The sequence below is a fragment of the Symphodus melops genome (genome assembly GCF_947650265.1).
Source record: "Symphodus melops genome assembly, chromosome: 11".
NCBI classification, from domain to species: domain Eukaryota; kingdom Metazoa; phylum Chordata; class Actinopteri; order Labriformes; family Labridae; genus Symphodus; species Symphodus melops.
Genome location: NC_136701.1, coordinates 20,599,274 through 20,614,475, shown reverse-complemented (window position 1 = coordinate 20,614,475; position 15,202 = coordinate 20,599,274). Strand labels below are relative to the sequence as shown.

At 40.0% G+C, this 15,202-nt stretch overlaps 3 protein-coding genes across 4 annotated transcripts in view; 2 read left to right on the top strand and 1 right to left on the bottom strand.

Annotated features, from left to right (window-relative positions):
• The window catches only part of prdx4 (peroxiredoxin 4), a 51,930-nt gene that overhangs the window by 18,029 nt on the left and 18,699 nt on the right, over window positions 1-15,202 (bottom strand). The window lies entirely within an intron of this gene.
• zdhhc23a (zDHHC palmitoyltransferase 23a) lies at window positions 614-6,477 on the top strand. 2 transcript variants are annotated; one of them, XM_079356450.1, is made up of 5 exons: window positions 614-1,195; window positions 1,720-1,857; window positions 3,094-3,729; window positions 5,202-5,282; window positions 5,919-6,477. In XM_079356450.1, exons 2-5 carry the CDS (start codon window positions 1,739-1,741, stop codon window positions 6,190-6,192), a joined length of 1,110 nt encoding a protein of 369 aa, XP_079212576.1. In that variant the 5' UTR covers window positions 614-1,195; window positions 1,720-1,738; the 3' UTR covers window positions 6,193-6,477. The 2 variants fall into 2 exon arrangements, with proteins under 2 accessions (XP_079212576.1, XP_079212575.1); XM_079356449.1 differs by having other exon boundaries at window positions 5,115-5,282.
• On the top strand, window positions 12,821-14,611 carry LOC306831316 (lipocalin-like). The gene is made up of 6 exons (XM_079355347.1): window positions 12,821-12,989; window positions 13,514-13,653; window positions 13,744-13,817; window positions 13,946-14,059; window positions 14,154-14,255; window positions 14,366-14,611. Exons 1-6 carry the CDS (start codon window positions 12,897-12,899, stop codon window positions 14,383-14,385), a joined length of 543 nt encoding a protein of 180 aa, XP_079211473.1. The 5' UTR covers window positions 12,821-12,896; the 3' UTR covers window positions 14,386-14,611.

The following is a 15,202-nucleotide window of genomic DNA, read 5'->3' as shown; positions in this document are numbered from 1 at the left end:
AATATTAGCACAGAAACATTTTCTTTAAAGTTAGTGACGCTTAGACACCACTACAGTTTACCTGTTGTATGGTCCACTCTATAGACGATCAAGTAATGAAATATTAACAATTATTGACAATTTGGACTTCAGTATAAGCAGGCAGTGAACTTTTTCTAAGGCAGTGTGACTCTTACTATTTCATAAACCGAGGGAGTATTTGCCACCTGTTCATCTTTATGACGCAAGTGCTCTTTCCCAGCAGTCCGTGCAAGAGCTGCATTTTACTACCGCTTGGAGACAGACACTTTTTTAAACGTTCTTGGTTCAGTGCTTTTTCCTTCCTTCATTTTCAGTACTAAGTCAGGGTTCTTACATGTTATACAAACTCTGTTGTGCAGAAATAAAACCCCATCATATTAACAGAAACTCAAACGTACCCACCCTGCCTTCCAGAGTTTTCTGAGTGAGCAGCCAGGCCTGGTTTCTAGCTAAAGGAAATGTGATCCCGGAGGGTGGGGCTGCCCTGTGGATCATTGCTCACTCTCTCATCTATGAGTGCCTGTCATTCTTCTCATACGCTCTCTGGTCCAGCTCAGCGTGGATTGTCAGGGTTTTCGAACACCTTTACATAGCCTGTCAGCTGTGAGAGAAGAGGCATGAAAGGCTTGTGGCTCTCTGGCTCCTTCAAACACTTGAGGTAGCTGCTAAATTTACCAAGCATGCCAGGATTAAAACTTAAAAGTGGAAACTGATAGAAGCCATAAAGCAGATGTAGAAGTAGGCTACACTGGAGAACGACTTGTGAACTATTTAATGACATGTGAGGAGGATAGTCTTGCGAACAGTGAGCTGCCGATGTAACTCAATACTGAACCACTTGTCAGCGGGAATCCAAGTTGTTTTGGGGCTCTTCCATCTGGGGAATCCAAGAAATGAAAACCATCTTGCTGCACTGATACAGTGTCATCGCAGCACCAGAGGAGCAGAAACATGCCAATTTTCTTTGTCATCACAAATAAATGATGAGAAAGAAGAGGTGCCTTTTCGTTTTTCAGTCATTCAGAGAAGCTTGGTGACAAGGGGTCAGCTTCTTCATCGTTTTATCTTCATCGTTTGCTGACGTTAAGTAAGTTTTGAACTTACGACTGGAAGTGGAGGATAACTTCAGCGCACAAGTGTTGATGGTTTAGGTTTTTTCTGTGGATACAAAAAGGTAAGTTTGTTTGTTTCTGCTATTGTGATGACTAAAAACATTTGGATAGATATATTCTTCATAAGACAGTGCAGTCAGGTCAGAAGTCTTACAAAACAAACAGACTTAAATCCTATCAAATTATACATTTAGCCTCCAGATGGATGTTTTTGCCTTTAATAGCTGTGCTTGTGTTCAGTATAACAAGACTGAACAACTCATGTAAAATCCAGAATAGAATATCATCTCACAGTGAGGACTTCTAAAGAACATATTCGAGCGTCGAGGTCTTTGGTTTGCTGACCCACATACGTTTAATCCCTGTGGAAAAGGTGGCCTTGTTTCAACAAATTAATCAAATCTCTCTGGGATTGAGAATTCTTATTTTGTGAAAATCATTAGCTCAGATCTGACAAGTTACAGGTCAAGGTTGAGTCAGTTTGATGTCTTTCAACCTGTTTAATGCTTTGTTATCCTGTTGTTGTTTAATATTAAACAGAGCTTTATGATAATGTTTTTTATTGTGTTGCTTGTAATCTTCTCAGTCATCGTTTGCCGGCCGTAATGAATTGGGAGAAGTTAAAGCCTCCAGAACCGGATGATCCTATGTGCTGCTGTGAGTGTGATATCGACCCATGCGGATGTTGCTGTGACTGTGAGGATCTGGATGAAACCTTTAACAGGTATGAATGACTTCAAGGAAAACAGTCAGAACGGCTGGTTTTAAGTTAAAGAAGCTGAATGTAGATGTTTTAGAAAGAGTTCAGGACTTCTATAAAAACACATCTAGTTAACAGTGTTTTTTTTTAATAGGTAACAAGAAAGAGTCAGAGTGGTTGGGGTTTGATTACAAACTGGGCCACCTCATGGCCACATGTTTGATTACCTGAAATGTGTTTAATATCAGTGAAGGCAACCCAAATGCACGAAATATATTGAATGAACAGTTGACAACCGTAAGCTTGTAATCCTTTCTGGATAAGAGATACCACTGTAAATCAGAATATGGAATGATTAAGTTTTTTTTTAGTTGACAGGCAGTAAGCAAATATCTCAAGAAGTCACTGCTCCAATCCAAGGAGCTCGGCTAACAGCTTCCTGCTGTAGAGCGTCTTATGGCCACTTTGGAAATCAATATCCCTGAAAGTGAGCTCAAATTGTATTTTAACCATTGTATTTTTCTTTGTTAATTTGCATATTTTTGCACAAATTATAATCTGGAAACACACTCAGGACCCTATGCCTATAGCTACTACCCAGCTACTAGCTAGCTAACACTTCTTGTAGGTAGCGATAATAACTGAAAGCTGATTATTTTAAATAGGCTCAGGTACATGTAAAGAGTAAAGAACAGAGCCTCCGCAGGATTCGAAACCACTGCTATACTGTGAAGAGGCCCATAGAGTCTCTGTATATAATATGTCATTACAGCTGGGACATAAATCGTCTTGACTGATTTTCAGAAAGAAATCAAACATGACAAAGTCATAAGTTCTGAACTGTTGTCTTGTCCTATTCTTTTACACCTATTTTATTTCAGCTGAGGCATGTCTGTTCTTCACAAGATACTTTATCAATAAGAACAATACTTGTTGCTCTTCATACATTAGTAATACATGCACACCAGTTGAGAGAGGGAGCGTTCGGGGCTGACACACATACATATTTTTGCGTCACAAAAGAAACAAGGTAAGTCTAAAATATTCACTAGCGCTAAAAAAAGATATCATGAACTCAGACAAAGTACAGAAAAAATCCATCTCTGTAAGCAACACCACTGATTTTAGATTTTTCAGATTATGATTACAATTATGACTGTAGAAAAAAATATTTATATATTGAAGTATTTAAAAAGAAGTTACCCTCCACTAATGAAAAGAGCAGCCACATATATGATTCGATGCTCACTGTTCCTGCAGGTGGCTGAAGGATAGACCGCCTAAAAGCGGATGTCAGTCTCCTGTACTTGCAGCCCTGATTGACAAGCTTGAGATCTCCATGGTACCGGCCCTGGTGCTTCTCCCTTTACTTCTGCGTTTGGCAGCGCTGCACTATCTGCTGGGTATCATCACCCTGACTGCTTTACCTGGCCTAGTGCTGTGGTACTACTATGCTACACACCGAAAGAAGAGACGCACCCTCTTCTTCCTCACGCTTGCGCTCTACTCTTTGTTCTACATGTATTACCTCTTCATCACAGAAATATTTCCACGTGGGGACGTCAGCCAGCTGCAGCTGTGTACTGCGACCCTGGGGATGATTCTCACCATCGCCTTTCTTATTCACACCAAGAGAGGTCCAGGATTTGTGACAGCTTCTCTGCATGAAGCGCAAAGTCGAGGTCAGGATGCTAATAAGGACTCCACACACCTTAATGGATCTATCCAATCAACTACCTCTTCCCCTGGGAACACAGCGGAGCTGCAGACAACAAAAGGGGCCCCAACAACAAAATGGAACAAGTGTCCTGTGTGTAAAATAATGCGACCCCCCCGGGCCGGTCACTGTCGAACATGTGGATCTTGTGTTCAGCGTCTGGACCACCATTGTATCTGGTGGGTTGGTCCTTACCTCATGTCGGCCTACCAGTATAAACATTTAATGTTGCTTATAAATCATTTCTACTCTGGTTAAATGTTTCTGTATTTTCCATTCATAATAAGATAATTAAATTATACATGTAGGTGAAAGGCACTTAGTAAGGAGCTAAAGTCTTAAAGAGGACATATTATAAAAAAGTCCACTTTTACTGTGTGTTTTTTTTAACATACTTTTGGGTAACCTGAGTGTCTACCGACCGACAAAATGTGAAATAAACCCATCCAGTTCTTTGTTTGTGGTCTGCATAAAACTTACAATACAGAGAAAATGCTCTGTTTCAAATGTGCTCTCCTTGTGACATCACAAGTTGGATTGTGGTTAATAAAAAATACCCTCCCCTCCGCTGGTATCTCCACCCATGGACTCAACCCCCAGGTTACAGCAAAACATTTGTGCAGGTCAGTCATTTTTATTCTCGTTACAGAGGAGCGATGTCTCCTGGGATCAGGGGGCTCATTGCATTTAAAGAGACACACACACCAAAACAGTGCGTTCACAGAAAGCTGGTTTCTACGAGGTCACAAACCTTCTCTGCTGCTTGATTCATGTTATATTTTGATCAAAGCACAGCACAGATGTTTCATTTAGACCAGAGGGGGCTGTTTGAAAAGGGGGTATAATATGTCCTCTTTAAGATAACAAGGTTTATATTAAGCAATACCATAACAACAAATATTCATCACATGTGCACAGTTCAAATAACCAGTAAAAATGTGTTCCTGGTGCTTAATAACCTCAAGTACTCTTTTCATGGCCTGACACCAAAAGAGTTGACAAATTCATAAAACAAACAGCGAATGGGGCATGAATCCGTGATAAACTTTTGGGAAGTGAGTTGAATAAAATCGTCTGATCTATTTTGTGGTAACTCTCGGAATAATGGCCTGATATGAACTTGGTGTCTGGTGCATTAAGCATTCAAAACTGAAAGTGTCACAAAGTTGTTCTTTCCTTAAAGATTAATAAATAATCAGTAAGAATACCTTTAATTCCTTAATTAAACTAGACTTGTAAACTGGCATATCAGGAAGACGATCAAAGTCATATCTACATACTTCAGTGCACCAGGAGGACTTGTGCTAAATTACACAGATGGTTTAATCTGTGCTGTGTGTATTAGAGTTGAATAGGATACATATCAGTATCCAGGGTCAAATTATTACTTAACTACATGACCACACATTTGATTAGAATAGCATCATTTAATGTACAATATAAAGGTGAATGTGATGCCGCTTTAGTTGTATGTATGACTGTTGTGTGTGTGTGTGTGTGTGTGTGTGTGTGTGTGTGTGTGTGTGTGTGTGTGTGTGTATTTTGTTTGCTTGTGTTGCCACAGGATAAACAGCTGTGTTGGACAGGCAAACCATCGCAGCTTCCTGTTGACCCTCTGTGTGTTTGTGTTGACCTCCCTGTATGGGATCAGTTTGGTGCTGTGCAGCCTCTGTCCTCGGCAGTATCTTCTGACAGCTCTCCTCTACTGCCCCGGGGTCTACAGCCAGTCCAGGTACAAACTTCTTTATGATCCACGCATTTTAACAACAGACATTAGAAGTTATGCATAACACGTCCTTGTTAAAAAAAAAAAAATCACATTTTTGATTTCCAATGTCATAAATTTAAAGTAATCAAGAACAACTGTAAGAACAGTTTATTCAATGTCTTGTTTTTTTTCACCAGTGCATTTTAGATATATATAGGCTGAGCCTATATATTGTAGTTGTGAATATAATTTGGTATACAATTTAAGGAAATCAACACACTTTTTAACTTACATTAAAGTTAAATATATTTATTTATTTAATGAACTTTAAATTGACAGTGCACATTATTCAACCTATAAGCAAATCCCATATATCTTAATATGACAGATAAAAAGAACAACTTATTAATTTGGCTTCCTTTTTTATTGGTCTTTTTCTAGGTTTGTATTTGAACATTTCAGTCTCTATTCTTCTTTCTGAAATTGAAGATGGTATAAGAAGTGTTATAGGATCAACGTTAAATAATCAAGGTGGAAAATAACAGGTTGTATAATTATTTTTCAGGAGGCTTAAAGACCAAACATAAAGATTTGGTAATCCTTTTTCCTGATTTAACATTTGACTATATTGCTGTTATGTACTCTTCTTTGTATTTCCAGCACGGCACTCTGCTTCACTTGTGCGTGGTACAGTAGCATTGTCACCGCTGGATTGCTTTACTTGTTGGTGGCACAAGTACTGAACATCAGTTTCAATGTGACAGAGCGAGAGGCTCTTCTGGCTCTGAGGAACAAAACAGGCCAGAGCCGCCTGTGGGGACTTGTCATCGACCCAGGAGTGTATTCACGTGGATTTTGTCAGAACTGGGTTGAGTTTCTCAACATGACAGACGCCTCAGTTTCTCTCCGCTCCAGCCTCACTGACTTGGTCTAGTTTCACTAGAATTAAAAAATATAACGTACTGATAATGCAGCGTGTGTGGTGATTCCATATTATACATTTCTAAAAAAAAAAGATCAGCTCTTGACTTCCTTTGTTATTTAAAACAGGTCCATAACAAAGTGCTTATGTCTGCTTCAGAAAAAACACAATGAGAACATTTTTTCTGTTTAAAATTTTGTTAATTCTGTTTTTGAAATATCCAAATGATTTTATGTCGCAGTAATTGCCATGCAGTAACTGCAGAAAGCTAACAACATTTTTGCTGACTAAAATAGAAATATCCTCGACTGTATGTCAATTAAAAAAAGTTAATAAAGATCTACATAAAAAACGAAATGTTGATGTAAAACCAGATGTTTGATTGACATTAACAACTAGAGTTTATTGATGTCTATTAGGAATGTTCCTCAGAAACATTCAAATGAAGCACCTGACACAGTCTACAAATACTGTGATCTCTGCCTGACATATTGCTCTCTCATGTGTTCACTGTAATTGTTTACATCACGGCAGTAGAGACCGAAGAGAAAGTCCATAGCTTGGGCTAACACCAGTTTATGGCTGCAGGCCAGGCTAGTGGCAGGTGGCTGCATTACAGTCTGAGCGCATCATTTGACCAGCATTGAGAGGACCATCATATAATAATATGAATATTTTGTTTAACAAACAAGTACCTGTGGTGCCAACGAGCAAGAGTGTCAATCTTGAACCATTAAGTTGGCAAGTACTTAATGGCATATGGATCAATAAGAAAGTAGAACAGTCAGCACACTCAGTGTCCTTTAACATCTTAAAATCTGGGTCAGGATGCTGACGAAGGCACTTTACTGAAACACATCCAGATCCGATCTGTAGGCTGGATGTCTATCAACTTTAAAAGATGTTAAAGGACATTTAATGTGCTGACTTCAGCCTTTTTGTAGTCATGCACCTGAAGAGGTTTTTTTTTATTGTTTGAGTGTGCTCGATTTTCAACTGTTCAAACTTTGCATATGCAAATGTCAAAACCCAACACTGGACTGATGTCAGAACTAGAGTCTGGATTGAAATAAAATCCTGATATTGGATAGACGCCATACCCTGACGTTGGATTGACATCAAAATCTTACATTGGATTGATGTCAAAACCAGAGATATTGATATGCTGCCAATAGTGTGTCTCATCCGTGCACTTATATTACCTAATTTGAGACAATTTTTCCAGCATTACAAGTGAGTCATAGGCTTGTAAGTTTTGAAATAGAGCACTTGACCCTGTGAGTCAGCGATGGGAGAACAGTCATTAGTTGTTGGACCAGCTATAGTCATCTCAACTGATGCTGTCTTGTTTCTCCTGCATTTATTTAATATTTTCTTTCCAGTGCTCTGCGATATTGATTTTTTTTTTTTATCTAATGGTTTTTGCCCATCACTGTCTTGTGCCAGTGGGTTCATTTTACACTGTCCAGCCCTGCACATATCTAAGAGGCAGGGACTGTTTACAGATATTATTGATTTATAAGCTTTAGGCTACACTCCACTCTCCACTGGTAATGCAGAACATGTTATATGTATGAGTTCATCTGTTTGCTGTTATGCAGCATAGTAAACAAAGAAAACTTAATCTAAAAGGGTATGAACTTTCCTGTAAGGACTGGACTCCAGAGTTTACTCAGCACATTTCCCATTATCAATCTTCATAATGGACATCAATCAGTTTAAACCAATGCGGTTCCTCTATTATCATTCACTTAATCATTTAACTCGTTTCCTCTTACTTTCATGCCAGTGGCTCTGCACTCAGTCCTCTGGCGCCGCCCTCTGGCCAGTCTGGGGATTTTTCAAACCCTGAACTGAAGATGTTTCTCTACCAAGCACCAAAAGATGTTCAAATCTGGCCTGCAGCTCCTTTCCCGTATTGACTTCAGCTCTCTCTCTCTCCCGAGTTCATACTCTATGTACTGTCCTCTCAAATAAAGGCATAAAGTCCAAAAAACTAATAGAGACGGGAAAAAGGTTCAAGTTCGCCGTCGTAAGGTGGACATTCCTTTGACTCGTCAGCAGAGCTGTCTGGGAGTTTTTAAAGTAAAGTGAGACATTCAAAGATGCAGCAGTGTATTCTTTTTATTTTAGATTTTAATTAATTGTGCTTAACTTGTTAATGTTGACAGCCGTTTTTTATTACTATCGCTGCTCAACATAAGGCTCAATGACTTTACTCTAGTGCCATCTTCTGGCAAATGTGTTCTTTACAAATAAATGCATGCCATAATATGAAAAAGCAGATTCAGTACCCAAAGCTGTCAAACTCTCCTGACTGTGATTAATACATGTACTCTTCTGTCACCCTCAGGCCAACCTACTTCACTTGCATTCATGGAAAACTATGAGCATTGAGAACATATTTTCCACATGTTTAACATCTGAGAATAAAACATAAATATGCATGCCTGCCTGGGAGCTTTTGAGCACACAAGACAGATGTCTCAGCCAAGCTCAGACTGAGACTGCTTTGAGCAATGAGCAGTTAACAAAATATTCAGTCGTGTTTTCTGACAGTGATTTATTGCCCATTCCACTTACTGTGGGTGCTAAGCCAAAACCATTCAGTCATGATTAATGCTGCATTCAAAAGATATAATTACTTCATCATTCACCACTGCACTGTTATCTTATTTAGTCTTGTACATATTAGTCTCAAATTACTTGTTTATATTTGTTTTTGTTAATTGTTCATGTTTAATGTCTACACTTGAGAGCACAGTCTACCAAAGTTAAATTCATTCAGTGTTAATCATACCTAGCAAATTAAACTGATTCTGATTTAACCCCTCTCACTCTGGCACAATATTACTTAAAATGTTGTTTATCTCTCTGCAAAGGCGAACCTGTTTGAACTGATAAAGTATGTACGTCTGCGAACTCTTTGAACTGTGGCGTGTGTCTGCCTGCAACTGATTGCATTACGCTTCATCTTGTTGTCAGAGCGGCACATGTGGCCATTCTGCCAAAAGGCTCTGGGCGGGTCTTCTGGCAGTGTAAATATGGAGTATATAAAGAACGGTATTGTCTACTTTTTATATGCAAAAGGCAGAAAGTTTGACCCAAAGTTCTGTTTGTGCAAATCTCTTGTTTAATTTTACAAGTTCATCTATGTTACTGTAAGTGATCAAACACATCTGAATGTCTTTTTGGCTCTTGTTTCTCTTCAGTCTTCTCTTTTCATGTTCTCTGAGTTTTATTGAATTTTCCTTTTATGGTAGCTGGATTTGCTCATTTATTTTTCATGGAGGGAAATTTCCTTTGACATTAATTCTTCAGAAAAATAGATAAAGTTGATTGATCTGGATTGGTGTGTTAGACATTGCATAACATTGTTTCTCTCTCAGCTTTAAAATCAACTTTAAAGATTTATTGGCTTTACTGTAGAGACAGGGCAGTGGAGTCAGAAATCAGGGAGAGGGGGAGAGAGAGGAGGGAACAACATCCTGGAAAACGAGCCACAGGTTGGACCCAAACCGGGCCGCCCGCTTCGAGGACAATCACCTCTAAAAATATGACGCGCACACTAACCACTACACTACCAACACTCCTTAAACTAACTTTGATACCTTGAAAGCATTTCTTACAGTGAAAGCACTTTTGTTTGCCTGAACACAGATGAAGTTCATGAGTATTAGATACATGGATTTTTATTACTTGCATTAGTGATCCCTGTAATGTTAAGATGTATCTAAATGAGGATTATCTAAAGTAGCGAGTATCATTTCACCATGAGCGTTTGTGTTGTGTCTGTGTTTTACTGCTAAAACTGCTGGCACATGAGTTTAATTCTGAGCTCCCTGCCACAGAAAGCACTGGAGGGCAACAGCTGTTTTGTTTACCACCTTTAGTTACCTTGTTTGCAGCAGCTCGTGCCCCAAAACAAAGAGCTGCGAAATGAAACTGCATTACCAAATCATGTGCTTTCCAAAGCTAAATCACCAAAGTTTGACACACAGGACAAACTGTAACCTCTGTGTATTTGTTTTTCAGGTCATTTCATGACTTGGCATGTTTCTCCCAGTCTGTCAGAGAATCTCTTTTAACATACTGCTGCTTGGTTATAAAGCACTGAATGGTTTAGACTCTCAGAAAACTGCAGGTCTGCTGAACTCTTCTCTCTCAGACTCATCTGTCGACAGCTGCCTTTCATGAAACACTTCAAATGAAGGCGCTGATGGCCTAGTGGTTAGGAGACCTCTTTTTAAGGCTGAGCTGTGGCTCCTTTCCTGCATGTTATACCCCCCTTCTCTCACTCTCTCTTTGGTTTCCTACTCTATCCACTGTCCAATCAAATATAGGCAAAAAGTCCCACAAATAGATCTTTAAAAAAAGATTTAAAAAACTATTTAGTTCATTTATTTTAATTCATATTAAAACTATATAACTGCACTGCAACTATTACTCCTCTTATTATGTAACTCTTGTTATACACTCAACAAAAATATAAACGCAACACTTTTGTTTTTGCTCCCATTTGTCATGAGATGGACTCAAAGATCTAAAATTCATTCCAGATACACAATATTACCATTTCTCTCAAACATTGTTCATAAATCTGTCTAAATGTGTGATAGTGAGCACTTTTGCTTTGCTGAGACAATCCATCCCACCTCACAGGTGTGCCACATCAAGATGCTCATCAGACACCATGATTAGTGCATAGGTGTACCTTAGACTGTCCACAATAAAAGGCCACCCTGAAATGTGCAGTTTTTGCTTTATTGAGGGTCTGGGGACTCAGAACCAGTCAGTATCTGGTGTGACCACCATTTGCCTCATGCAGTGCAACACATCTTCTTCGCATAGAGTTTATCAGATTGTCAATTGTGGCCTGTGGAATGTTGGTCCACTCCTCTTCAATGGCTGTGCGAAGTTGCTGGATATTAGTGGGAACTGGTACGCGCTGTCGTATACGCCGGTCAAGCACATCCCAAACATGCTCAATGGGTGACATGTCCGGTGAGTATGCTGGCCATGCAAGAACTGGGACATTTTCAGCTTCCAAGAATTGTGTACAGATCCTTGCAACATGGGGCCGTGCATTATCTTGCTGAAACATGAGGTGATGTTCATGGATGTATGGCACAACAATGGGCCTCAGGATCTCATCACGGTATCTCTGTGCATTCAAAATGCCATCAATAAAATGCACCTGTGTTCTTCGTCCATAACAGATGCCTGCCCATACCATAACCCCACCACCACCATGGGCCACTCGATCCACAACATTGACATCAGCAAAGCGCTCACCCACACGACGCCACACACGCTGTCTGCCATCTGCCCTGAACAATGTAAACCGAGATTCATCCGTGAAGAGAACACCTCTCCAACGTGCCAGACGCCATCGAATGTGAGCATTTGCCCACTCAAGTCTGTTACGGCGACGATCTGGAGTCAGGTTAAGACCCCGATGAGGACGACGAGCATGCAGTTGAGCTTCCCTGAGACGGTTTCTGACAGTTTGTGCAGAAATTCTTTGGTTATGCAAACCAATTGTTTCAGCAGCTGTCTGAGTAGCTGGTCTCAGACGATCTTGGAGGTGAACCTGCTGGATGTGGAGGTCCTGGGCTGGTGTGGTTACACGTGGTCTGCGGTTGTGAGGCCGGTTGGATGTACTGCCATATTCTCTGAAACGCCTTTGGAGACGGCTTATGGTGGAGAAATGAACATTCAATGCCCGAGCAACAGATCTGGTTGACATTCCTGCTGTCAGCATGCCAATTGCACGCTCCCTCAATGCTTGCGCCATCTGTGGCATTTTGCTGTGAGACAAAACTGCACATTTCAGGGTGGCCTTTTATTGTGGACAGTCTAAGGTACACCTATGCACTAATCATGGTGTCTGATGAGCATCTTGATGTGGCACACCTGTGAGGTGGGATGGATTGTCTCAGCAAAGCAAAAGTGCTCACTATCACACATTTAGACAGATTTATGAACAATGTTTGAGAGAAATGGTAATATTGTGTATCTGGAATGAATTTTAGATCTTTGAGTCCATCTCATGACAAATGGGAGCAAAAACAAAAGTGTTGCGTTTATATTTTTGTTGAGTATATTAAAGTTTCTCTTTTAGCTTTTTTCTTTCCTTCTCTTTGATTTTTAAGGTTTTGTTTTAATGATTTTGAATTGTCCTGTGTTTTCCTGTTCGATATCCTGTGTGAAGCCCACACTGATTTGCTTTGTTGCTGAAATGTTTTGCACAAATAAACTTGCCCTGCCTTGCCGTTTTCTGTCTATTCAACTCTCACATGGCTGAATTAATTCAGTCCTGGCTGGACTAAAAGAGTACCTCGTGGCTGTAAAACTTCACGTGTGATTCTTTGAAGCTTCACTTGTTTAAACCCATCCCAGCTCCAGTGTGTGTGTGTGTGTGTGTGTGTGTGTGTGTGTGTGTGTGTGTGTGTGTGTGTGTGTGTGTGTGTGTGTGTGTGTGTGTGTGTGTGTGTGTGTGTGTGTGTGTGTGTGTGTGTGTGTGTGTGTGTGTGTGTGTGTGTTCGTGTGTGTGTGTGCGTGTGCGTGCTGGCTGGGAGGGAACATAAAACAGACCCAGACCTCATCCCCCTCTCACTATATAAAGGGTTGTCGGGGGAGATTTCAACATCACATCTCTGGATCTCAGGCACCACTTTTCTTCACTATCTGGTTTTCCCTTCTCCTCTGTCACCATGACTTTACTTCTGAAGGTACTGGGAGCTGTGCTTTGCACTTTCACGGTTTCTTCTGAAGTTGTACCTCAGGCGGACTTCAACACACAGGGGGTAAGACACAAGGCTGGGAGGTTATCTTCAAATTGAAGATTTTTTTTAATTTTTTAAATACTATCAATGAGCTGCTGATAGAGATCGTGTAAAATTAAGGGTGTAATAAACTTCTGAGCAACTTTATTTTCTGCCATGCAAAACATTTACTGGTACTTCAATAAGTAAATGAAGAAGTACTAGACTGTGACTGATGTTGTAAACTTGTTTACTCATATTACTAATATAAAAACATGTATTTAAACAGGTGTGTCCTTGCAGTAGATGTCTTTGGGCCATATTTTTGCAAGGACTGAGGTAACATTTATGTAAGAAAATAAAGAAGGGATGAGGAATCCAATGTTCTGAAGCCACCTTCAGATTCACATGTGCAAACCAGAACTTATTTGCCGAGTTAAACGTGGAAAACCCATCGTAACACACTGATAGTGGGGACTGAGTTGATGTTACGTGTTGTGTTCAAAGATTTAGGGGTTGAATAATAATCCCCCTCTGCTGTGGTTGCCTCGTGTGTGTGTCTACAGATGGCAGGGAAGTGGTACCTGGTTGGATTTGCCACCAATGCTCAATGGTTTGTCAACCGCAAAGCCAGCATGAAGATGGGCACAACTATGATCACCCCGACTGCAGACGGGGACCTGGACATTTCATACGCTAGTCTCAAGTGAGTGTGGAAGACAGGAGGGAAGAAAAAACACATTTTATCGTACTGAAAATGTACTGGATAAATATATATATATTTTTGAATCTGCAGCCTTGATGGTTCTTGCTGGAGAATGAACAACATGGCCAAAAAGGCTGAAATGCCTGGAAAGTTCACATACTCAAGTGAGTTCAACCACACACTCATATATAATAGTTAACACACCACATGCACACAACATGCATAATGACACCTTCTATACTGTTTATTTTCGTTCCTGTACATGGTGTATTTTCCCTCCTCGCTTCATCAGGCTGGGGGAATCAGAATGACATGCGCGTGGTTGAGGTGAAATATGACCAGTATGCTCTGACTCACACCATAAAGACCAAGGCCGGTGATAACACTGTCGTCAACAAACTATACGGTAACTGCATCACCGTTCTGCGCTCCATCTTATGAATGTACTCGAAGGACGATGAAGCAGGCCCTTGTCTTTTCATGCCAATGTGGTTCCACAGGTCGTGGAGCGGACCTCGGCGCTGATCTGCTGGAGAAGTTCAGGCAGTTTTCGCTGGAGAATGGCATCCTGCCTGAAAATATTGCTATCCTTCCAAAAAATGGTACTTTTGTCATAAATGGAAAGATTTTATGCTTTAAAAAAAAAAAGTTTGATTCAGATTTATGTCATGCACGGAAAAACTCACTCTTCTTTTTTTTTTTTACTTTTTAGGGGAGTGCTCAGCTGCCTAGTTGTTCCCTGATCATCGTGTGTCACAGATGTGGTTTTAAGATTTGAATGCTTATGAAAATTCTATCAAGGTCACTTTCTACAGTATTTCTTTTTTTTTTTTTTTTTTTAGCTCTTTCAGTTGTTCATATAGCTCCCAATGCCACCAAACAATAAAAAGCCAAGTTTAGAAGATTTTATCAACCCTTCATGTGTTGTTTTTAGACTGATAAAATGATTTGTTTCCGATATCGGTGTGTCTGGTTTGTTTCTTCAAACAGACCGGGATGTTCTCCATCACTTTAGTATGAAGTTTAAAGCTCTTGTAAAGAGTTTAAACCGATAATCCAATAGATTACAACTAATGCCTCGAAACGACATCCAAAAGCAAACCAAATGATTAAGATTGATTTTTTTATATGCCCCCTGCTGTAGGAGAGGTTAAAAGCACACAGCTGAAATAACCTTATTTACAGTTTTACCCATCACTGATTCATTATGAGTTGCATATTCGAGGTTAGGCATCTAAAATAAAGATCACAAAATATTTCATGAAGATGGAAAAGGACAAGGTCCTCCAAGTTATCCCCCTGCTTTCCTTACAGGGGGCGCCAAAGTCAACACAAACCACTACAGCTAGCTCCCAGATCTGTTTGTATAACTGAGGAGCTCTGCTGGGTCCACATTTAATCTGTCTACCAAGTCTAAAACACACAGTACAGTGTAACACAAGCCAAATGTTGTACACTATACCCCTCATCTACATATGGTGTTGATGCTTCAATAAGCCAATAAAGGCAGGAAAGAAAAGAGTTGCTGAGAAAACTGCAGCTTTAGCTT